Source organism: Papio anubis, chromosome 3 (genome assembly GCF_008728515.1).
Source record: "Papio anubis isolate 15944 chromosome 3, Panubis1.0, whole genome shotgun sequence".
In the NCBI taxonomy this organism is placed as follows: domain Eukaryota; kingdom Metazoa; phylum Chordata; class Mammalia; order Primates; family Cercopithecidae; genus Papio; species Papio anubis.
Window position 1 is genome coordinate 180,293,420 of NC_044978.1, and position 24,568 is coordinate 180,317,987.

General features: G+C 55.7%; 1 protein-coding gene across 1 annotated transcript in view; it reads left to right on the forward strand.

Annotated features, from left to right (window-relative positions):
- SORCS2 (sortilin related VPS10 domain containing receptor 2) overlaps window positions 1-24,568 on the forward strand; it is a 549,615-nt gene that overhangs the window by 491,222 nt on the left and 33,825 nt on the right. The window contains exons 11-14 of the mRNA XM_031664830.1: window positions 6,627-6,729; window positions 14,257-14,434; window positions 16,445-16,545; window positions 21,026-21,146. Coding sequence (XP_031520690.1) covers window positions 6,627-6,729; window positions 14,257-14,434; window positions 16,445-16,545; window positions 21,026-21,146 — 503 coding nt within the window. The remainder of the gene's footprint in view (window positions 1-6,626; window positions 6,730-14,256; window positions 14,435-16,444; window positions 16,546-21,025; window positions 21,147-24,568) is intronic.

The window sequence follows — 24,568 nt, forward strand, 5'->3', positions numbered from 1 at the left end:
ACACATGAACCACCTATTTCTGCTGGGCGTGGTAGAGAGGGTCAAATGAAACTCCTTGTTTTACAGAAAAGTTAATTGGAGGTCAGAGAGGGAAGTGTATCAGTTTTTCACACAGAATAGCTGTGCAATAAGCCACCCGAAAACAACATTTATTTCCTAGATCTACAGGTGGGCTTAGCTGAGTGGCTTTGCCAACCTTGGCTGAGCAGCTCTGCTGACCTTGTCTGGGCTCAGCTGGACGGCTCTGCTGACCTTGTCTGGGCTCAGCTATGGCTCTGCTGGGACCTTGTCTGGGCTCAGCTGGGCGGCTCTGCTGACCTTGGCTGGGCTCAGCTGGGCGGCTCTGCTGACCTTGGCTGGGCTCAGCTGGGCGGCTCTGCTGACCTTGGCAGGGTTCAGCTGGGCGGCTCTGCTGACCTTGGCTGGGTTCAGCTGGGCGGTTCTGCTGATCTTGGCTGGGCTCAGCTGGGCGGCTCTGCTGATCTTGTCTGGGCTTGCTCATATGTCAGGGAATTGACTGATTTAGGCTGGTCTCCGCTCTGCACATCTTGCATCCTTCTCCTGGAATCAGCTTAATTCTCATGGTGATACCAGAAGTACAAGAGGATAAACAGAAACAGGCAAGTACATTTCAAGCCTACTGGTACATCTGCTAAATCTTACTGGTCAACATCAAGGATCTGGGAAGTATACTCTGCCCAGGGGAATGAGGGCTGGAGAGCAGACACTTGCTTCTAATTTGCCATGGAAGGCAGTGTACCATCACACTGTCAGTAAGTGATGGAGTTGGGCCAGAACTCAGACATCATGAGCCCCAAATCTGGCCCACTATCCCAGGGACACCTTTCTACATGAATAGAAGTGTCAACTGCCTGAGTCCTTGGTTGCCTAGAGTTGAGAGGGATCTCTCAAAGTAGCTGGGACTCTTGCCAGCTGTGATGTGGCTACCAGGGATCCAGGTGGTGCACAGGCCCATGCTGGTGAGGAAGGAAAGATAGAGCTGTAAGGAGCCCTGATCCTAGCTAAGGTGAGCACTCAGCTACCAGGGTCCAGTGGATGCAAGGGAGGAAGAGGCTGAATGGGCGAAGAGAATCTGACCAGGCTTCTCATTCCCCTTCCAACACCCCCATGAGACCTGACCTCTCCCAGGGCCTCTCTCCTTGCATACCACAGGGAGCTCACCACCACCAGCATCCCTGCCCCTTTCTGGGTGCTGGGCAACTCAGGGTTGGAGAAGGGTCTAGTGTTGGAGCTGCACAGAGCTGCTGTCTTAGCCCCCTGACTGTGTGATCTTGGCTACATCAACCAGTGACTCTGAGCCTCTGTGGAAAAGGGAGGAAGATGATAAACATCCCTGTGGCACTGGGGTGAGGATGAGATCAAAGAATGCAGAGACCGGCCTATGCCTGACATGGAGCAAGCTGCAAGGAAGAGCGAATCTCGTCCCTTCCAAGCTCTCCCTCTTTCTACACTGTCCCCAAGGCATAGAATGCCCCCTCCCTTTTCCTCATCTAGCAAGCTCCTACTAAAACCTGAAAACCCTGCCCACATGTTCCCTCCACTGAGGAGCCTTCCCTGGGCATACTGCTTCTCTGTTTCCCACTGTCACCCAGAAGCCTCTCTTAGACACTACACACTGGGGACGCCTGAAACCACCCATCTCTCTGCCTCAGCTTCCTCATGTATAAAATAGAAAGAACAAAAGTACCTGTTTGACAGGGTTATATTCAGCAAATCTGCGTGAACGCTTGCTATGTGCCAGGCACTGTTCTGCAGGCTCAGAACACACCAACTAACAAACCAGAAGACATTCCCTGTCTTCCTGGGATTACACCTGGCACACAGCAGGGCTTAGAAAATGGTGAGCCACTGCCGCCACCGGCCCAATTGTTGGCCCATGAAGGCCATGGTACTAAGAGGCGAGCAGTTCCTCCTCCCAGACAGCCGTCACTCCAGAGCCAGGGCGGGACTCTGGCCCCCAGGGCAGCCCGTTGCTCTAAGCTGAGGCTTGAGCTCTGACTTGGGAACACTCACCTCTCAGAAGCCTGCTGTCTGCCTCTGCTTAAGCTCCCCACTCCTGCTGATAACACCTGTCGACCTGTGTGGAGAATTAATTACCTGCCCTTTGTAAAAATGCTTCCCAGAACAGAGTTGCTGTGAAAGGGCTAATTTTTGTATCATCATCGGCAAAGTTAAGCCATATTAATCTGTCAAAGCAAGTTTTTGCTAAGAATAGATTCTTGTCTGCGATTATGCAGCTCAGTGAGGAGATAACCTCGGTGAGATTTATGTCTTGGCCTTGAAACAATGAAATAGGAGCAAACTGGTGAGCATGCAGCCCCAGGCAGGCATGTGGGAACCTGACTGGGCACGGGGGAACGTAGAACCAAGTGCAGGGAGCCCACGGGGGCACAACAGACATCAAACTACAGCCTCACGGGCTGGGCATGGTGGCTCACACCTGGAATCCCAGCATTTTGGGAGGCTGAGGCAGGCGGATCACCTGAGATTGGGAGTTTGAGACCAACCAGGCCAACATGGTGAAACCCCGTCTCTACTAAAAATACAAAAATTAGCCAGGCATGGTGTCACATGCCTGTGATCCCAGCTACTTGGAAGGCTGAGGCAGGAGAATCACTTGAACCTGGGAGGTGGAGGTTCCAGTGAGCCAAGATCGTGCCATTGTACTCCAGCCTGGGCAACAGAGTGAGATTCCGTCTCAAAAAAATAAATAAATATTATAGATATATATATAAAAAACACCCGCATGGCTCAGAAGGCCTGGGCTATCCTGTATGTGTGGCCATGGCATCTCCAAGGGTGAAAGTGCAGAGGCAGGACAAACTGGGCCACTCACAGGACCTCCTGGGCCACTCACAGGACCTCCTGACTACGTCCCTCCTGCAGCCACACAACCTCTCAATGAATGGGCAAACTGTGCCTGAGGACTTAGTGCTCATAAAAGTGATGCCTGATTATTACAGAATTCTTGGAAGATACAGAAAGTTATAAAAAGGGAAATAAGTTATAACCAGAATCACACCATCCAGAAAAATAGTAACTGGGTATTTTTGTTCTTTACAATCTTTTCACTCATACACACATTACCAAGTCGTCATTGGGATCACACATGTGCGTGATTTTTCAGCCCTCTGTTTTTCTCTTAACTCTGGGTCACGAAACTTTGCCCAGGCCACTTGACCTGTGCCCTATCTGGGGATACCTCCTTCCCTCAATGGGGAAATGCAGGGATGGCTTTAACGGAGGAGTGGCATGATCAGATCTGTTTTAGGATGATCCAGCTTCATTGGAAGGTGGTTTTGAATCTGTTTGCATCTTGAATTCAGCATAAAACTTCATTCACTGCACAGTCCATGGTCACTCTTCTGAGGCATGAGGCTGCGATGAGTGCTAGGCATCCAGGTGGCTGGTGCTGCATCTCCCGGTCCTGGTCCATCTGGCAGTCTTTGATGATTTGCTAGACACTTCTTTAGGGCACCCTCTGGCCCCTATATGCCAAACAGGCAGAGAAGGGAGAGTCCTGGGACAGCATCAGCCCCTAGCTTGGCCTGCCAGGAACCCAGGCCCACTTCAGTCAACACTGCAGCATTCTGCACGGACTCCCAGGGCCACACCCTGTCCTGGGGGTCTCCTGTCCTTGTCCTGGGTGGCCTCGGAGGAAGCCCCGTCTCTGACGACACGCACCCAAGGCTAGTTCTGGGGCTCCTGATGCACACTGGCCTGCCACCTGTGCAGGGCATCCGGTGCCCTGTGGGCGGGCTCCTCCAGGCCTGCTGGCATTGCCCTTCCTTTCACCTGGTGGCCCAGGCTCGGGTGGGAGTGATTGTGTCAGACACCAGCACGGTGCCTGCAGCCGCCTCAGGAGCTGGGGGAGACGTCTGTTTGGCCATCAGCAGGCCCCAAGGTGAATGCAAAAGGGTTCATAGTGCTGCCTGTGTTCACCAGTGGCCTGCAGGCCGTAACTGGCCACCCCACAGGGAACCCTGAGGAGGGTTCCACTTCTCTGGCCTGAGTGCCAGGCAACCAGGTTAGGCCACTAGTGGTGAGGGGTGGGGAGAGGTAGCTAGGGTTTGTGAAGCAGCACCCTCTAATTCAACTCTGCCCACTGTGCACGCAGCAAGTGACCAGATGTGCACAGCTCATCAGGGGAATGGGAGAGGTTGATGGAGACCAGCCCATGAGCTCTGGTCTTCTAGAAAACCTAGAATATCAAAGCATGGCAGAGCCAGGGCGGCCTCTGCCAGGCACACTGCTGCTGGGGACTCCCGCACCACACCCCTGCTGAGCTCCTTCTCCTGATTAGAGCTGCCTTCTGCAGTGCGGAAGCCAAACGCTGCCTACCAAGATCACAGCGGCCTCCTTCCCCAGCAAGCCGCCTCTGTCTTCCTTCCTGAGCTATCTGGGGGGGGCAGGAGGGTAGGACTGAAAGGTGCCAGACCTGCTTTTCCGTTGTAAGAAATCGGAAGAATCTATTGCAGCAGGCAACGTCTTAACATCTCACAGATGTTCAGTGGGGCCTATTTGTCGCCATTCGATCCAGGTGTTTCTGGAACCCTCAGGTGGCTCTCCAGGGGTGACATAGTGCCCAGGCTCCTGCCACCCGGGGCCCTGTGGTCGTCAGCTCAGGACTCCCTGGGTTCCCCTGCAGATGGTCTCAGTCCCTCAGTCATCTTCAGGATGTGCCTCTGCAGTGGACATGGGGCACCTTTCAGCTGAATTTGCAACCTTTCTTTTTGTTGTTGTTTTCTAACAGCTTTGTTGAGATCTCACATCCCACATAGTTCACCTTTCAAGTGCAAGTTCAGTGGCTTTTAGTCTATTCACAGAGTTGGGCCACCATCACCACTGTCCCTTTTAGGACGTTTTTACCACCCAAAAAAGAAGCCCCTGATCCTTAGCTGTCACCTCCCTATCCCCCATCAGCCTCCAGCCCCTGGCAACCACCTGTCCATTCCTGGCTCTGTAGATTCCCTGCTCCGGGCATTGCTCATGGATGAATCGTACAACATATAGTGCAACCCGTACATCTGTTAAATCCTAGAGAAGACAAATAAAGCCCATCTGCCGACTGCAGCCGCCACCCGGTCGCATCTTATCCAAGTAAATATCCAATTTCCTGAACGGTTTAACATTTAAGTTAGGGTCACCTGTGTAAAACGTAAGCAATTCATGGGCCAGAAGAAAGTGTTATTATAACATGAAATGAAGAGAGAGGTTATCTCTGACGTGGATGTTAGTAGATGATATGACACCGCAATGATGAGGGGATTCTGGAATGAGCCCTGCAGAGCGGGTCAGCAGGCCTCACCGTCACTGTCTCCATTTTGCAGATGAGGAAACTGAGCCCCGAGGCTGCCCAGAAAATTAGTGGTGCCTCTTAAGTTACAATTTGGATCTCTGGGCACCCAGTTCTAGGATATTTCTAAGCTGGAGATTTTTAACAGAAAAAAAATAATTGTAAGGCGGCAAATACAATGTTTACCATTCTTATAAGTAAACAATTAGGCAGTACCTTGCCCAGGGGAAGGGCTGGACCCCAGAGGTGTGCCATATTAATCCAATATCCTGTGAAGCAGAGGTTATTGTCCCATCTCACAGAGAAGAAAGAAAGGCACAGGAAAGTTAAGCATTTTTCCTAAGGCCACACCTCCATTTAGAGGAGGTACGAGGAGTCTAAGCCCTGCCCTTTCTGTGACCAGCCTGAGGACTGCCCTGCCTCAATTTACCCTGTGGAGTTCCCTGACTTGGGGAAATTAGGAAGGCTGAGCCCAGAGTCATTCCCCCACAAAGCCTTTCGGCATCTGTCGGTTCAGTGGGGTCTCTGGTGGTGCACCTATGTCACCAAGGAGGACTCGGCCAGCCAGACCTCTGAGACCCAGTATCTCAGGCTGCCAGAGGGAGATCAGGAGAAATGGGGTCTCCAGAACCAGCCCCCTGGGGCTCTTGCACACTTAACCCACCCCTCTGTATCTCAAAGTGGGAGAGTCTTATGGGGTGACATCCTCTGATGCCAGGGATACTGTGGTCACATAAGAGGCTCCCAATAAAGGTTCTGCATAGGTGAATGAATGAATATGAGCTTGGGCCATGCAGGCTCCAGGAATCACATCCCACAGCCCAGCACTGCACAGAGGAGCCATGTTGGGGAACCCACCTGCCGGGACCCATGCCCAAGAGCCCTCAGTGGGAGAAGCCCCAGCAGCTGCATCCATGAGCAGAGGCTCCACACCCAGGGGCTGCGGGGGTCCCTAATCTAGACCAGGGAACCAACAAATCCTCCTGGGTGTCTCACCATACCCAGATGCTGTGGGGGTCCCTAATCTAGACTAGGGAACCAACAGATCCTTCCAGGTGCCTCGCTTGTGCCCGCTTCCACCTCCCAGGCTGTCAGCACAGGATCTGCTGAAGCTTCCCTTGTCCTTCCCACCCTTTCCCTAGAGGTCAGCCTCACACCCGCTTCCCATCCTCTATCCATTCCTCCAAGGCACTCCTGGCCCAGCCTTCTCTCCCCAAAAGCCACAGGGGCAGGTTTGTCATTGGGCCTAGTTTTCCTAAGGATGCTCCTACTCGTGTGTTGACAATTGCTTCCTTTCTCTTCCTTGCAGCCAGACTGCCACCTGCACCTGCACCTGCGCTGGGCAGACAACCCCTATGTATCAGGCACCGTGCACACCAAGGACACCGCCCCAGGCCTCATCATGGGGGCAGGTAGGTGACTTCCATCACGGGCAGCTGACAGGTGCCGTTACAGCCCAAGAGTACCTCCAATCTCAAGGGTCAAAATGGATGGTCATGGGCCTGAGGGCATAGTATGTCCCTTAGGAAGCAGTACCACTGCATCTCCAGGAAGCTGAGCTCTCATGGCAAATTCTGAGAAGTGAGTGCATGGCCCAGGGTGGGCATATGATATGTGTCAGCAGAATGGAAAGATGAACAGATGGAAGAGTTGACCAATGGATGGATGGATAGATGAAGTGATAGATGATGGGTGGGTAGATGTTGGATGAATGATGGCTGGCTGGATGATGGACAGATGGTGAATGGATGGATGGAGGATGGATAGGTGCATGGATCGATGATGGATGGATGGATGGTAGATGAGTGGTAGATGGGTGGTAGATGGGTGGGTGGGTGGATGGATGAGTGGATGGATGGATGAGTGGGTGGGTGGATGGTGGATGATGGATAGATCCTGAATTGATGGATGGATAGATGAATGGATGAATGACGCATGATGGATGGATGATGGTGGATGGGTGGTGGATAGGTGGATGAGTGGGTGGATGGGTGTGGATGGTTGGATGGGTGGATGGATGATGGATGATGGATAGATGTTGAATTGATGGATGGATGATGCATGATGGATGGATGATGGTGGGTGGGTGGATGGATGGGTGTGTGGGTGGATGGATGAGTGGATAGATGGATGAGTGGATGAATGGACAAGTGGGTGAATGGATGATGGATGATGGATAGATGCTGAATGGATGGATGGATAGATGAACGGATGGATGATGCATGATGAATGGATGATGGTGGATGGGTGGTGAGTAGGTGGATGGATGGGTGGATGGGTGTGGATGGTGGAGATGAGTAGGTAGATGGAATGATAGATAGATACAAATGTCGTCGATGTCGATAATGAATAAATACAAATAGATAGATAGATAAATAAGCAGATAGATAATGCAATAGATAGATAATGCGTAGATACGTGCATGCGTCAGTATTAGATACATTGATGCGATGCATTAAGGAACCGTCGATAATGCGTGCGTCGATAACAAATAAATGCCGTGTCGTCGATAATCCTGAAATGAATGGAATATTGAAATGCGGTAAATTACGTGGGCAATAGATGATAGATAAATGCAAATATAGATAGATAGAATAAATAGGAAATAAGATAGATAATCCCCGCAATGGATAGATAATAGTAGATAAGTAGTAGACCAGTAGATAGAGTAAATGGAATAGATAAATGAATAAAGTGAATGTCGATAGAATGTCGTGTCGATAATCCGGTAAATAGATAGATAGATAAATGGAATAAATAACTCATCGTTGCTCGATAGATGGGTAGGTGGATAAATGGATGGATGATTTGTATCATGGTTGATATTTATTGGCCCCTGAAAAAAGTGCTAGTTTAATGGGGGGAGAAAAACAAGTATACAACTAGCCCTTTTTTGAAAACCCAAAATTATAATTTTTGTGTCTGTCTCTTCCCCTAAACTAGAACATCCAAGAATCCTGGTATGCTGATCAAATAATACCATAAAATGAGGTTGATTTGCTTTAGAAGAACCATTCAAAACACAAAGTAGAGCCACCTGTCTGGGGTCACTCAGCTGGTGTGTGGGAGAGCCGGGCAAGACTTTGCACATGGGGTCTGTGACAGTCAGAGAGGCAGCGTCTCCTGCAGACGCTGGACAGCAGAGGCACAGGCCCAGAGCTCACACTTCCTGAACCCAGGACCCCTTCCCTCCATTTCCCCCAGCACCATCTGCCACACAGAGGGGTTGGCCATGTGGCCAACAGCCAAGGACCATATGGATGTGAACCCCAGACTCTGAGCTGGACACATCTGACCCTTCACCATATCCCAGCACCGAGCTGGGGCCTGGCTCAGGGTGGGCCCTCCAAGGCTGTTTGTGAATGAGTGAGTGACGGGACAAGTGAATGAGTGGCCATGTTATGATGGCAGGAATGGCCTTCTGGGTGGAAGGGGGAACATGGGGACCCCAAAGGACCAGAACAGAGTGAATGGACTGGCTGGAGGTGAAGCCTACGTGCAGGGCTGGGTCTGACGGCAGAGACCTGGCCTGTCTGGGGAGGCTGGGGCTTTGCAGCTGGGAGGAGAGGGGATTGTGAACAAAGCCCTTTAGCTTCTGGAGTTCCTCTGTGTGCTCTCTATGCCCGGGGTCCTAGGCAGTGACAGCCCATCTGGACAGCCTCTGTCTGCCCCCACAATGACCAATGAAAATGCGACCCGTCAGCGTCAATGTGAAGCCACTCACTGCCTATCAGCTTCCACGCACAGACAGACTCACCAGCCACGTTAGATGCCCCCAGTCCTGTGGACTTGGTTTCCTGGGCTTCTCAGTGACAGGGTATTTAAAATGCACTATCTTGATTGGCTGAAACCCCAAATTCTTGACCAAAATACAAAAGGCATAATTTCCAATGTTTCCACTGCTTAAAGGCCCTGAGAGCCCAGAATGAGCATCCCGCTCCCCCACCATCTCTCAGTGCATCCCTGAATTGTGCAGGAGTCACACAGAGCACTGAGAGCAGCTCCCCTCGCTCTGTGGGGGTGTCAGTCACAGCCTTCCTCCCTCCCTGCCTGCCCCCACACTGTCCCTACAAGGGCAGGAGACTACACTTCTATTTTATTCCACTTCTGTTCAGTCTTGGGCAGGGCTTTCCTGGAAGATGGAGCCAGCTGTGCAATGTGGGTCAATTGATGTGTCCATTGTTTCCATCCTCCTCTCCAGCCCTGAGCATCTGCTGAGAGCAGGAGGAAAAGGCGCGTGGGCTGGCTGCACATCTGCTGGCCCGACATGGCCGCCTGCCCTGGCACAGGTCCCGAGGCCATGTGGCCGCACTGCTGGAGGTGGCTAGGGATGATGGCTACCTGTTTCCACGGGGTCGCTCCCCTGCCCGCCCTGTCATTCATTCCTGAATTCCATCCCGGAGCCAGGCAGATAAGAGGCATAAGCCCCAGGCTCTACGCCTCCCAGCTGTAGGACTCTGAGATTTCACTGCACTTCTCTGAGCCTGTTTCCTCATCTGCAAGATGAGACGACAAAACCTCCACTGTAGGAATGAGACAGGGTAAGACAGGAAACCTTCAAGGCAGTTGTGCTCTGCCAGGCTGTCCTCTCATCAAAGGGGACGCTGGAGACTCCCGCCTGCATGCCAGGCACTGCACTGGGTGCTGGAAATGAGGGAGTTAAGACTCAGTCACTCAGGGGTGAGCAGAGGAGCAAAGGGGTGATGACCACAGGGCCAGATGCATCCTGATGCCAAGTTCCTACAAGATGGTCCAGGGGGACGTAGGGTATGGGCACTCGATTCTGCCCTTGGGTTTGGATTGAGGCTGCTGGACAAATGGGCATCTGCCAAGCCGACCCACAGGGAAGAGGACGCTTGAGGCAGAGGGCACCGCGTGTGCAGGGTGGAGGTGGGGGAGTGCCGCGCTGGGGTCTCGAGCTCGAGGAGATGCATTCTAGTTTCTGGGGACCATCCTCAGGTCCAGCCTGCAGAGATCAGACTGCAGAGGGACCCAGAAAGTGGGGCTGTGGCTCCAACTATTAATAGAAGGGGATGGATTTGAGAAGCAAAGACAGAAACTTGACTTCTAACTCCCCCGGTAGAGAATCAGCCATGTTGAGCCCAGAAATCAACCCAGCTGTGGCCGAGGGTGCTAGTGGCGGGTTCTTCCCGACTGGGCATGTCGCAGGACTGAAGGGCTGGCTCCCTTCCGAGTGCTCCTGTGGTGGACTGAGTGGCATCTGAAGGATACGTCATCTTCATCCGTTCTTCCCCATCTTCACCCTTTCTTCCTCATCTTCACCGTTTCTTCCTCATCTTCATCATTTCTTCCTCATCTTCATCCTTTCTTCCTTTCAATAGACTAGGATAGGAATCCTCACGCTGAGTTATACCCTATGAGATCAATGTTTCCTGCTCCACACCTTCGGGGCTCCCAGCGAGCCAGTGTTCCCGGACCCTGCACGGTCTGTGGCCAGCTGCTTCCTACCACCCCCATTGCCGAGGCTGCTCTCCATGCCCAGGGCAGGTCCCTGGGTTCCTGCTCCAGCTCATGTGCCTCCCCCAGAAAGCCAAAGAGTGCAGAGTGGGTGCCAACCCCCACCTGCTCCTCAGATACCATGGGTGCCCCAGGTGGTTATGGAGTCCGCTCCCTGTACTGCCCTTTGCCCCATCCTGGTCACTGGTCTATGTCCCAGCTGATCATCCAGACGTCCTCAGGACCCGACACAGAGCAGAGGCCGGTGAACACTTCTTTGTCCCTAGCCCTGGCAGAGGTGATGGTAGCATTTAGCCAAGAAAACCTTGAGGGGGCTGTTTGGGAGCTGGGAGCCCCACAGCCTGCTCTGTGCTGCTGGCTTGGCTCAGGGAACTGAGTCTCAGAGCCATTTGCAGGCCCAGCCCTCCCCAGTGCAGTCCCTTTTTTGGCAACTTGGCCAGTCAAGGGCCCATCAATGTCAGGACATGTCTAGATGTGAGGGCGAGAAGCCCTTGGCCTGGCTGAGGGGCCTGAGTGGGGTTGGGAGCTGACCTGAGCCCCACCAGCCCTGTGAACGCTCAACAGACCCTTCTGAAGGTGGGAGCATCAGCAGAAACTGGAGGACCACGGGGCAGCCCACTCACTTGGGCCCCAGCTGTGTCTCGGTGATCGTCGGTGCTCCCTGTCTCTTGGACTGCCCCGCAGTCCTCCTTGATGAAGTGTGGGTGGGGTAAATTTTGGTGTGTGGCCTTGCTATTTTCTGGCTGCAGGGGTAGAGGAAGGATGGAGAGGAAGCATGCCTTCATTCAGTGAGCACTAACTCCTACCAGACTCTGCTGGCACCAAGGAAGGGCAGGGGTCCTGGGCCTGGGGAGAGGAGGCCCAGGGAGACACCAGAACACCCAGGCAGGGAGGCAGCAGGGAAGCTTCTCCCCTCATCACCTCCCACCACCCTGGACCTCAGTTTCCCATCCGCAAAATCAGGGTGTCAGCCTCAGCTTTCTGCAGGCCCTTCCACTCTGACAGCCTGCAATGTGTTCCGTGAATCCCTCCTTCTTTCCCCCGAGACTGTTAGGTGACTGGCAGCCTGACAGCTTTGGTAGAGCAAGGAAAACAGATAGCATTTCTTAAAAGACAGACGTGTGCACAGTTGAAATTACAAACTGCAAATTGGCCCGCGCAGTGTGCTGACGCAGCAACACTCCTGGCCCGGCTCTGCCTGTGATGTGTGTGTCCCGGAGCGGCTGCTGGTGTCTGGGATAGCAGAAAGATAAAAGGCACCCCTTCTTTCTCTCCTCCCTGCTGCTTGTTCTGTTCATTCATTCACCTCACTCACTTCATTCATTCAGTAGCCATTGCTCAGCACTTTTTGTTTGCCAGGCACCACACTGCACAGAAGGGACAGGTCCAGCGGTACCCAGATTCCACACCTACCCCTCTGCCTCATCCATCCTATCTGTCTTGCACCTGCCCAGGTCCGTGTTTCTTCCCAGGCTGCTCCCTCTTCCTTGGACACCCGGTCCCCTTTCCCTGGGCCAACCATGTTCAGGTCTCCAGGCTCCACTCGGAGGCTCTTTCCTGCCTGAGTCTCTCCTTGAGGCTCTCCTCACGGGTCCACTGTCCTGGCTCTGTGTGCACCTGCGCAGCTGCCCTCGTCTGCTAGATTCAGAGCCCTCGGGGAGCAGGGCCACAGCTCATTCAGCTCAGGCTCCCCAGAGCTCAGCACAGGACTGAGCAGAGAGTAGACACTTAGCAAACGCCATTGAATACGTGCAGGAGAGAGTGAGTGGTGGAGCTGAGAGAATAGGTGGATGGAGGGATGATCAACTGGATGGATAATAGATTAATAAAAGATGGATGGGAGGATGAATAGATGGATGGATGAGTGGATGGGTGGATGGTTAGATGGATGGGTTGGCGGATGGATGGATGGGTGAGTGGGTGGGTGGATGGATGGATGGGTGGATGGGTGGGTGGGTAGATGGGTGAGTGGTTGGGTGGGTGGGTGGATAGATGGATGGGTGAGTGGATGGGTGAGTGGATGGGTGGGTGGGTGGGTGGGTGGATAGATGCATGGATAGATGGATGGATGGATGGATGGATGGATGGATGGATGGATGGATGGATAGATGGATGGTTGGATGGATGGGTGGATGGATTGGTGGGTGGGTGGGTGGACGGATGGATGGGTGAGTGAATGGGTGAGCGGATGGGCGGGTTTGTGGGCGGGTGGGCGGGTGGGCAGATGGGTGGATGGATGGATGAATAGGTGGGTGGATGAGTCGGTAGATGGGTGGATTTACGAGTAGGTAGGTAAATGAATTTCAACAGAGAAGACAGGCACACAAACACCCTGCCACTCTTAGAACTCACTTTTAATTCATCTATTTGAGGACAATCCATCCCCTTTGGAATTTTCCAGTGACTTCTAAACTTGACCCTGGATAAAGTACTTCTGAAAGTGCCACCTAAATAAAGCTTCAAAGGGCAAGTGATATACAAGTCACTCAGCTGTTCTGGGGCCCCAGAACAGCTTCAATGCCATCATCACGGTCCCCATCATCCTGGAGGTTTGGACCCCTCTCTCTGCCACAGCCATGGGGTGCAGTGGGAGCCCCAAATCTGTCTCATCAGAAATCCGTTTGTTCGAACCATTTCAGGATGCTGTTTGGGGTGGGCTGGACGCAGCACCAGAGGCTGCTACGATTTTCCTGGTGCTCGTGCTGTTATGCATGGCCATTGTTCTTCCTATAGGAGCCTCATGTGGGTTCACCTTCCTCATCTGTAACATGAGATTGGCTTGGATGCTGGGCATGAGTTCTTCCCATTCTGACACTGCCCACAGCATTAAGTCTGAGCCCCTCTGAGTGGACATCAAGGCTGGAGATGGACCCAATCAGCCCAGTGCTGTGGCTCCAGTAAACCCAAACCACATTCTGTGCCCCCAGTTGGTTTGGTGCCCACCTCACCTTCCTCCCAAATATCCACCCAGCAGCTAGTGAGACCCTGCTGTGTGCCCACCTGCCTTCTCTCCTGCCTCTGGCTCCCCTGCACCCAGTCCCTAGGAGCTGTCTCTAAACACAAACTCAGCCATGTCCTGCCCTGCTTTCAAGCCCCACAGGGGCTGCCCGTGAGCCCACATTGGCCCACCCGGCCCACGTCCTCTCCAACCCGTCCCTAACCACACTCCATGCTTCTTATTTGTGGACCACACCAGTGGATTCTCTGAGGTGCCCGAGCTCTGCCTGCCCTGGGCCCCTGCTGGAGTCCCCTCATGTGGCTGTCTTTGGGCAGGGCTGACCCTTCACTGCGGAGAACCAGACCCAGGGCCCCAGCCCAGCAGCCACAGCAGGTCTATGTGGGAGATGGAGACCCAGGGCACAGGCCACTGTTGCTTGAGGATTTTTCCAGGCTCAGACTTGTTAAAGAGGGAAAAGCTGGACAATCCTAAGGGTGGCGCTGCCCCTTTTCTTTTGGACCAGGTAACCTGGGCTCGCAGCTGGTGGAATATAAAGAAGAAATGTACATCACGTCAGACTGCGGTCACACCTGGCGGCAGGTAAGCTGGCCGGGAGGTGCCCGGCACCCCCACCCCATCCAGCCGGGACCCTCCGTAGACACTTCTGTCATCCCATCCATTCCAGAGGCTCCGTGGGAGAAGCTCTGAGCCATGTCTTCCATCTTGCAGCCCAAGTGGCTGGAGCCAGGGCTCACGTTAGCAGATGTGCATCTGCTGCATTTGAAAAGCAAGTCCAGGCAGATGGCTCGGACCACCCAGCTGCTCTTCCCATGGTCACTGATGGGGAGTGACAGATGCGAGAAACAGCTCCACACATTTGGACATGTCACTGTGAACATCTGAGAAACGGGGATAAATGCCAGGGAACAGAACAGGGAGGAAGTCCCGGCCAGGAAGCCACATGGCGCTTCTGAGGCTTGACTTGGGCTCTTTCGGGAGCCCAGAGAGAGGCCAGGAGGGGAGTACGGGGGACTCCAGGTTCCTGGCAGGGGCTGTGGACACAGCAGTGGAAGAGAATACGGGGGGAGGAACAGGTTGTGGGGGTCATCATGAGTCTGGGTTGGGGTGTCTGGAGGCTATCCCAGGTCCCGAGAAGAGAGGAAGTGAGGAGTGGAGAGGAAGTGCACACTACGCAGGACGCAGCCACTCCCACCAGCACAGGACAGCCTGGGCAAGGTCCTTCTGTGCTCTGTGCAGCTCTGCGCAGACCTCAGATTCGCAGACTAGAGGCGATGGTGCTGGTGGCCCTCAGAGTGTAGAGACAGCAAGGCTGAGGGAGGGATGTCAGCCGGTGCCACGTGTCCTGTGTGGTCCAGGCAGCTCTAGGATCCAAGCCTGAGCTCCCCACCCCAGGAGGGGGCCCTGCCTCATTGTACACTGGTTGTTTCTTTCTGGGAGGCGGAACATGGTCTTTCTGGCTGAAGTTGGCCTGCCAACCTCATGGAGTGGCAGTGTCTGCTTTACATACTGGGGAAATCAATCAAACTTACATATGACTCTCTCCTTCCAGACAAGACGTTCTGTTTGAGGTCAGTGTTTTACATGCCCGAGTACCCCAGCCACGGCCCCCCTCCCACACAGCAGTGCTCTGGGCACGCGTGGTAATCCCAAAGTGCAGTCTTCACCTGCAGCCCGGGTTGAAGGCCTTGACGTTTTTTAAAAATATGCAAGAAACATGGAATTTTCAAAAGGGCAAAGGTGATTTATTGTATTTTAATATTTCTATTTCACTAAAACTAGTGAAACATGTCTGAAGCTTCTTAAAGGTCACGTCTGTCTATTTGTTAGAGAAGGTTCCCCCGTATGAGATTCAATAGACAGGGTGAAATAGAAGGTTTTCTAATTTCATAGAAACGGATTGCAAGATAGTCGTAGCCGTCACTTTTGCTGAGCAATTTGCTTAGATTTCAAACTTGGGAATATCAGAATTAAATGGGAGAGCATCTAGGAAAGTGCTGAGCTGAGGCCTGGCCAGGTCTGTGCTTGGTGCCTCCCGAAGGACGGCGGGGTGCAGGGAAGGAGAGGGATTCGCCTGGCTGGCGGTGGGGGACAGGAGCCCAAGGGGGCAGGCCTATGCATGCATGTGGCAGGGGAGGGAGGGATGCTCCTGTGGGTATTTTTTTTTTAGTTTATTAGGGTGGGCTGGGGAGGAAGAATGCCCAGGCAGGGACAGAGTGGGACAGAGGCAGAGAGGGCAGGGTGGTGAGCCCAGGGCGGTCTCCATGGCTTCCTCTCGTGCCCAGGTTGTCAGGGATGCAGTGAGATGCATCTGAGAGAGAACTCAGAATACGAATGTGGAATGCCAGAGTGCATCTGGTTTAATCGACATCACCTTTCAAAAACATGAGTTTCCTAGGGTGTTTTGTTTAAAGCCAGAAAACGTTACAGAGCCCTTGGCTGAAACCCAGTGTGTGGGGGAGGCAGGGAAAGGGTGAAGTGGAGACAGGGACTCTGCTCTCCCCACCCGGCCCTGCTGCTTGCTCAGGGCGCAGGAAACCACAGCGATGGATGTCTGAAGACCCTGCAGCCTGGTGGTGGGTTCTGGAAAACCCTGGAGCCACCTTTTCCCAGAGCCCCAAGCTAATGAGAGCAGATGTCATTCCCAGGATGGCCGGGAGGCACTCTGTTCGTCTCCCTGGGGGTGGATGCAGCAACACCTACCTGCCCATGCTTGGAGAGGAGGGTGGCTGGGCAGGCATCCGGGTGTCCCAGTGCAGAGCCCTGGCGTGCACCAGCTCAGGGGGCCAGCTCGGTACCAAAGGGAAACTGCACTCGAGGACTGTCAGGCTCTGGGAAGCCCACTGTTCTCTCACTGCACCACGCCCTGCTATTCAGCAACCCCATCTCCCTCAGGGGAACCCCAAAGCAGCCGATTAGGCTCCCAGTGGAGCCAGGGAAGGGGGCTACAGCCACACCTTCGAAGGGTGGGGAATCATGCTCAGGCATGGCGGGTGCGCTCATCCACGAGGCCCCTCTCCTCCAGCCTCACAGGACCCAGCGTGGTCTCCGCCACCTGCCTCCGCCACCTCCACTGCTGTCCTAGTGAGGGAGCCTCGCTTCTCCTCGGATTTTCCTCCTTCCTGGAGGGGAGCCCGTTGCTTGGGAATTCATTTTCCTCCTAAATCATTGTGGGAGCCTCTAACGAGCCCCTGCCCCTCTGGTCCGTCTCCCCCAGCAACCAAGGAATCTTCTGAAAGGGAATGTGCTCTTGTCACTCCCCGATCAAGCCTTGGGTGTCACACCGGCCTCCAAGCTGCCTATCTGTCCTGGGGCCTCTCCGTGTGCCCCCAGGGCTCCCGCCCCAGCCACATGCTTCCTGCTCCCTGGACACAGCTGCCCTCCTGACCTCCAGGCCTTTGCCCCTCCGTTTCCTGCTTGTGATGCCCTTGTGCCTCTGAAGGTTTCCCCAAGCTCCACTTGCCCTGTGAACCCCTCCCTGGGCTACCCACTGATTCAACTCTGGACTCTCCTTAAAACAAGATGTCATTTGTCCACAAAACAATGGCTGAGCCCCTTGTCCTGTGGCAGGGCCTGAAGGGTGAAGATGACAGGGCCCCCTCTCTAGTTGCTGGTACCCCATGGGCAAGTCACTGTCACTGTGTGGGGACGGTCTGCTTCCTTGGGGGTCTCTCCCTAGGCTATGAATCCCTAGAGGCCAGGCCTGCATCTATGCTGGCACCCCCAACAGAAAGGACCCAGACCAATGGGTCTGTCGGATGGGTAGATCAATGGGGAGGAGAATTGTGGAAAGTTCTTCTTCCTAGTCCCCTAAAATCTGTGCCTGTGACACCGTAAAACCTACAGGCTGTCAACTCTTGTCCAGAAAACAATTTCTATGAATGTAGCCATAGGCAGTGTGCTTCTCCAAGCACTTTCCTGAGCTAGCGTCAGGACAGAGGATCCGGGCATGGCAACTCCCCTGCCCGCTCCACCCTCGGGCAGACAGGGCTGTGAACCCCAGAGGGAGCACAGAGTGTCGGGGGACATCTGGGGAGCCCCCAGGTTAACTCTGAGTCCCCACTCCAGCCTGCGACCCCACCACTCACGAGAGTGTGTACCCACCTGTGTGGAGGCAAGATGCCCACAGAGGAAGTCCCCGTGGAAGGGGCAGGGGTTGGTGTCTGGCAGTCACCAGCTGTGTGGCCTCAGGCAAGTCACTGTGTCTCTGAGCCTCAGTGTCTCTGGAAAGTGGGCAAATAACCTGTGAGCCTGGCTGCTCTTCAGTGAGATCCTGTGTGCAGGACGCCTCACGGGCGCAAGGTGGCTGCCTGGATCCTGCAAGTCCTTGATGGGCAGCAGCACCCCCACCAGGGAGATCCTGGAGGCTCCACCCTTCTGTGTCATTTGGCCTCACCTGACAGACCCCAACTCTAAACAGGAAGGAGAAAGGAGGAGGGGAGGGAGAGGGGAAGAGGGAGAGAAGGGGGAAGGGAGAGAGAAAAAACGAGAGGAGGGAGGGAGGAAGGGAGGGGAGAGAAGAGGGAGGGAGGGAGACGGGAAGAGCAAGGGCAGGTTTTGGGACACAGCTGCTCACCCTCCATCATTTTTCGTAAGGAGCCTCTCTTCTTTATCCAAGGCAAAAGTGCTTCCTGGAGAATTCCTAGGATGGTGGGAAATGCCAGCAGATTGTGATAACCAGGAGGAAACGCCTGGGGAAGGGCTTTGCAGGGAGGGTAACGGCATGTGCCGAGGGCCTGGGTGTGTTCAGGGAAAGGAAGCAACGTGGGCAGGGGCCCCTCCTTCAGGGCCCTGAGGCCATGGTAGGATTTGGGCTTGACTCTAGGGTCACGGAAGCATTGGAAAGTTCTGGTGGGATTGAGGAGCATGGGGGTCAGGACACCTGGTGGACACCAGGGCCAAGGGTGTAGTCTGCCGGCCCCCACCCAGGTCTGCTGGAGTTCATGTTCCTGTGATGTGGGGCCTCAGTCCGTGTCCTCCCCAGGGCCTTCTGCTGGCTCCTGGAAAACCCAGCATTCAAACTCCAAGGGAGACTCCACATGGAGGGGCAGAGCAAAGATGGAGGCAGATGCTTCTCTTTCCAGTGTCCCCGTGATTGTTCCCCAGCTGCCCTTGAATGTCCCCCTGGAACCTAGGGTGTCCCCAGCTCAGCCCCCCAGGGGACAGTTTATGTGCGGCCCTGTTAGGCTCCGCACCTGCTAGGAAGGGGTCAGCCAAGCCTCCTTACTTATCCCGCCCCACACGGCACGAAGTTGCTGCATGCGTGTCCCTGGAAGCTCTGCACAGCTGCACCTTCCTGGGGGGCCCAGGAGCCTGGCTCAGGTGGACATGTCCATAGTCCCCAAGGGCTCGCCGAGACCCTGAGCACACTGAGACGGATGAGCGTGCTGGCCCTAGTGGGGGCTGCCTGGGATGGCTGTCCTCTGTCCCCTCCTGGGCTTCCCTGTGTCCTGCTGTGGGCCACAGGCCTGGGAGACAGATGGGTGAGGGTGGGAGGGCGAAGGGGACCTCCTTCAAGGAGGGGCGGTATGGGGCAAGAGCAATGTGGCAGAGATGGCAGTGCCCTTGCTGGGCATGTTGAGACAGGTACTGGCCGCCCACACGTGCATGTTCACTGGAGATTCAGGGCAGGCCCCATGTGTCCTGCTGTGACTTTGGAGCCATCCCCTACTCTGCCACCTTCCAGCTGTGAGGGCTTGGCGTACCCTCCACCCCTCAGAGCCTCAGCGTCCTCATGTATACAATGGGACCCCACCCTGAGGCTGTCTGCCAACAAGCAAGGCCACCTCCGGTATCCCCTCCCGGGTGAGCCCTGTCCAGGCCACTCAGCCTTTTGTCCCTTGGGGATCTGGTGGTCGGTCATTCATTCACTTGTTCGCTTATTCATTCCACACACACTCCCTGGGCACCAAGGTCTGAGCTGAGCTCTGTGGGGTACAGAAGGCTCACAGCGGCCCTGTCTTTGAGGAGCTTTGGCTGGAAGAGACAATGACAGATTAGCACAGTAAGTATTAGGTCAGGGGTTTGGAGCCCAGAGGCCACTCCCCACTCAGCCTGGCATCAGGGAGGGCTTCCTGGAGGAAATGGCACTTGAGCTGAGTCTTCATATCAAATTGGGGTTTGCTTTGACTGAGGCTGTGTATCGTAAATGTTTTTCTGTTTCTTTGTCATCTTCATGTTGCTTGCACTCTTTGTGCCTGGGTTTTCACATAGAGAGGGCTGCATGCCGTGCTCATTTGCAGTTTCCTTGTTCAGGTTGATAGGGTAGAAGTTGCTGTCCGCCATTCAATCATCCAGGGTGCGCTGAGTCTTCGTGGGCTGAGAAAGCTTGGGGATGGCCCGGGACGTGCAGGGAACCCTCAGACCGGCCCTGGCCTCTGCCAGGGTCCCCCAGGCTGTGGCGCGGGCAGGCTGTGGGGCGGGCAGGCTGTGGGGCGGGCAGGCTGTGGCGCGGGCAGGCTGTGGCGCGGGCAGGCTGTGGCGCGGGCAGGCTGTGGGGCGGGCAGGCTGTGGCGTGGGCAGGCTGTGGGGTGGGCAGGCTGTGGGGCGGCTGGGGCTCTTTCTTTCCACCTGGGAACCCTCTCAGACTCTTTCCCAGAATGTCCTCCCCTCGGGGACACAAGATCACAGGGCAACAGCACTAAATCCTAAAGACCAGGGCTGGGGCACACCTCAAAAACCCTTCCGGAATGGTCATCGAGATGGACTTTGTCCTGCCCTCGGGAGACAGGCACAGAGGGAGGCCCCATCCCAGCCTGGGGAGCACGGAGGGTCTTCCCTGAGGAGGTGAGGAATTAGTAAAGTGCAGGGATTGGCACCAGGTAACCCAGACAAGGAAGCCAGCATGTGCCCAGGTGAGAGGGTTGGCAGCTGAAGGCCCTCATGGGGAAGGGAGGGCAGGCAGGAACTCGGGACCCAGAAGGCACAGCCGGAGCAGCTGCCAGGAAGCCAGTATCACTGTAGTCTGAAAAAGAGCTTACTCAACTGCCAGATGGTGGCACTACAACACCAGCCCTGCCACGGGCCTGGCAACCCCTAGGCCAGGCTCAGGCCATGGGCGGGGCCATTCAGGGGATGCAAAGTGTCTGTGTGGTCCCCAGAAAATGCCCCCAGGACTTGCAGCACGATGTGGATAAGCAGATGTGACATAAGCAGATGTGATGCCACCTGTGCTGGCAAGGCGGCTGGTGCAGCACCCAGCCCTCCAGCAGGACCCGCGGGGCAGAGTCCCAGACACACGTAGCTTTCCAGCCCACCCTGGAGACGCTGACGATCTTCTCCCGGCAGGTTCAGTGTGGACGAGGGCCTCACCTGGAGCACGCACAACTTCACCAGCACCTCGGTGTTTGTGGACGGACTGCTAAGCGAGCCGGGGGACGAGACGCTGGTCATGACGTGAGTGCCGGGACCGGGGAGCAATCGCTGGGCGGCGGGGCAAAGCCCTCCCCCAGGTAGGCCATGCTGGGCCTCCCTGGGTCCGCTGTGTCCTTCACCTCCGCAGCCACCTGGGAATCAGGGACATCTGCCACCTGCCCCAGGTCCCCTGCCTGGTGAGGGCAGGACCCAGGCTCCAGGCCAGCTCCACCACGGCCACAGCACCTCTCGAGCCGGTGATGATATCATGAGTATTACTATCTACTGGCACCTTTCTCAGCCATACGGCATGAAGGTCTTAGGGCTTAGGGCCTGACACCCAGACAGGTCATCATAGGGCAGAACTGGCTGTGACCCGCTTGTCACCCATTCGGGGGGCTGAGGCTGCAGCACTGGCCCTGCCCGGCTTCCTTCTGCTCAGCCCCAGCTTGGGCCAAACAAGGCACCATGAGGGGCAAAGGGGCCTCAGGAGCCTCTGTCGTTCAGAGCCTCCCTGGCCCAGGAGCAGAGATGCGGAGGAGAGCGGGGACAGCAGGGACATGCAGGGTTTGACTGCACCGCTGCAGCCACAGTGGGGGACAAGGCCATCCCCAGAAACCAGTGAAGTGAAGGCCCCTCTGGGCGCCTTCGAACATGGGCCCCTGTGACAGCCCAGCTAATTCACGGGTTGGGCGAGGCCTGCGTGTCTAACGGCTCCTGCGACCCCGCGCCACGCATGGCAAGGCCACCGTGCCCTCTTCCCGCCTTTCATGGCGACCCTGCGCCATGTACGGCGAGGCCCCTGCGCCCTCTTCCCGCCTCTCATGGCGATCCGCACCGCGCACGGCGAGGCCCCCGCACCCTCTTCCCGCCTCTCATGGCGATGCCTGAGATATCTGGATAGTGTGTCCCAAATTCACGTTTCCCCGGAACCATGGATGGGACCTTATTTGGAAATAGGGTCATTGTCAGTGTAATCAAGCCAAGATGAGGCCAGGGAGTAGGGCAGCCCCTGATCCAATGACCGTCCTTATAAGAGGACACAGAGACACAGGCCCGGGGGAGGAGGCTGGGGAGGGAGGAGGCCTGGGGGGGGGAGGAGGCCTGTGGGGAGGAGGCTGGGGAGGGAGGAGGCATGGAGTAGAGCCGTGCAGCTGCAAGCCCAGGAACACCCGGGGCCCCCAGGAGCTGGAAGGGGCAGGCGGCCTCGTCCTCTAGAGCCTCTGGAGGGAGCTCAGCCCTGCCAACTCCTGGATTTCAGTCTTCTGGCCTCCAGCGCGCTAAGAGAGCACGTGCACAATGCTTCAGTGTGGGAGAGCACGTGAGTGATGACTGAAGCCAGCAGAGTTCATGGTAATTTGCCACAGTAACCCCACGAAGCTGCCGCGACAGGCCACACAGCTCCTCCACCTCGAGGCCCAGGCACAGGGAGATTGGACACCTGGACTTTGTACACCTTGTCCTCTGCTCTGTCCCTTCTAGAGCCGGCAGGCCCCGCCCTACCCATTTCCCACAGAAGAGCCAGGCACTGTGCCCCTCACCCTTGCCCACTTGGCTGGAGTAGGCATGTGCTCTGTGGCAGGTGTGGATCTATGGTCTGGGACTGACTCTGGCTGGCTTCAGCAGAAAGTGCTGGCCTGGCTCATTCACCAGTTCACACCCTGAGTTTTCCCTTCCAGCTGGCCATGGCCCTTCACGCCCTCGACCCTGACTGGCTCTTCCACTGGCCCCCTGAATGCCCCAGAGGGGCCCACATGGTTAAGCCCCCAAGAGTGCCTGACCCCAGCCTGTATCTCCCTCCGTGTGCCCCACCCTCCCCGGCAGGCACAGCTCCCAGGAGGCCATGGGAGGACAGCTCCAGGCTGTGGGGAGCAGGCCTGGTTTTGGAAAGAAACTGCCCAGCTGGGACAATGCTGCCCACCCTGCCCAGGCTGGCCTCAGCCCGGACAGGGATGAGGCTGGGCTCCGCCCGGGCAGGGATGAGGCTGGCCTCCGTCCGGGCAGGGATGAGGCTGTGTTCTGCCTGGACAGAGATGAGGCTGAGCTCCTCCTGGACAGGGATGAGGCTGGGCTCTGCCTGGACATGGATGAGGCTGAGCTCCTCCTGGGCAGGGATGAGGCTGGGCTCTGCCTGGGCAGGGATAAGGCTGGGCTCTGCCCGGGCAGGGTTGAGGTTTGACTCTGCAGGGCCAGCATGTCCCCTCGTTTGTCAGGGAGTTTGGGCAGACGCCGCCCCTGAGCTCCCCTGGCTGCTGTGGCTGGGACTGGGAGCATAGCCTTGGAAGACACCACCACTGACCCCTGCTGCTTTCTTCCTGCCCACCACCCATCACACCCACCCACCCTCACCCAACTCTGCTGCTTAACAATTAAACTGAGGCTCGGAGAGGAGCGGTACCTTGGCCCTTGCTGCAGGAGGAAACAACTGTGGCCTAGTCCAACTCAGGCTCTGCTGGGCAGCTCTGTGGGCAGCAGCCTGTCCCGTCCGGGCAGAGCAGAGATGGGACCCCCTTCAAGGATGCTCCTCTGCTCTGCCTTCATCCAACATGCATTTATCGAACACCTACTATGTGCCAAATCAGGATGCTTCTCTCCAGGCCGTTGTCCCTGGACAATGGACCGCACACGCTGCACCTCGGTTTCTGCAGCCCTGAAATAGGGAAATGAGTCGGCTTGAGGTGTCAGGAGGATTCAGGGAAGCAGAACGTCTGTGCCCGGAAAATGATATTTCCCTTCCAGAGACCTTGGCTTCCTTGTCTGTAACGTGGGGACTTAAACCCCATGAGGTCGCCGCAAATGAGCCCTCAACTGATGCTCACCAGTGATGCTTGGGGCCTTCTCGCTTCCTGGGTGATGAGCAAGAAATCACCTGCTTAGACTCTGATTCTAGTATAGAGGCTTGGCTTCCGCCCGCTCCCCAGCAGACAGAGATCCCGGCTGGCCTTCCCAGGCCGTGCACTGTGGTGGGATTGAGGGGATGCTTGGACAGCTCTGCTTCCCACCTGGGGTCCTGGGCGAAGTGGAGCATTATTCCCAAGAAGGCGAGGGTCCCTTTCATGGGTCTCCCTGAATATCCAGTACCCGCCGCAGGTGGGTCCCGCCGGCCGGCCGACCTTTGATCGTGCATTCGTGTGTTTTCAATGGCATGCGATGGCGCTCCTGGCTGGTCTTGTCCTTCAGCACCCCGGGAGAACAGTGAGCCCCTTCCCCTCCCACAGTCTAGGGGGCGTCCTCCCCTTCCTGGACCCTCTGCCCCAAGTCCTCCCTCCGTCTTTACCAATATGGCCTCCTGCGACAGGGGCTGCAATGCAACTTTAGCAAGCGCCCCACTGCGTGCTACGGGCTGTTTTCATACATGACCTCAGGCCATTCTCATAAGAAATCTAGACAGACTGATTTATTCCATTTTTGGAGGTGCCAACATGTCTCAAAGAATTCATCCCTGAGGGAGTGGTGGGAGGGTG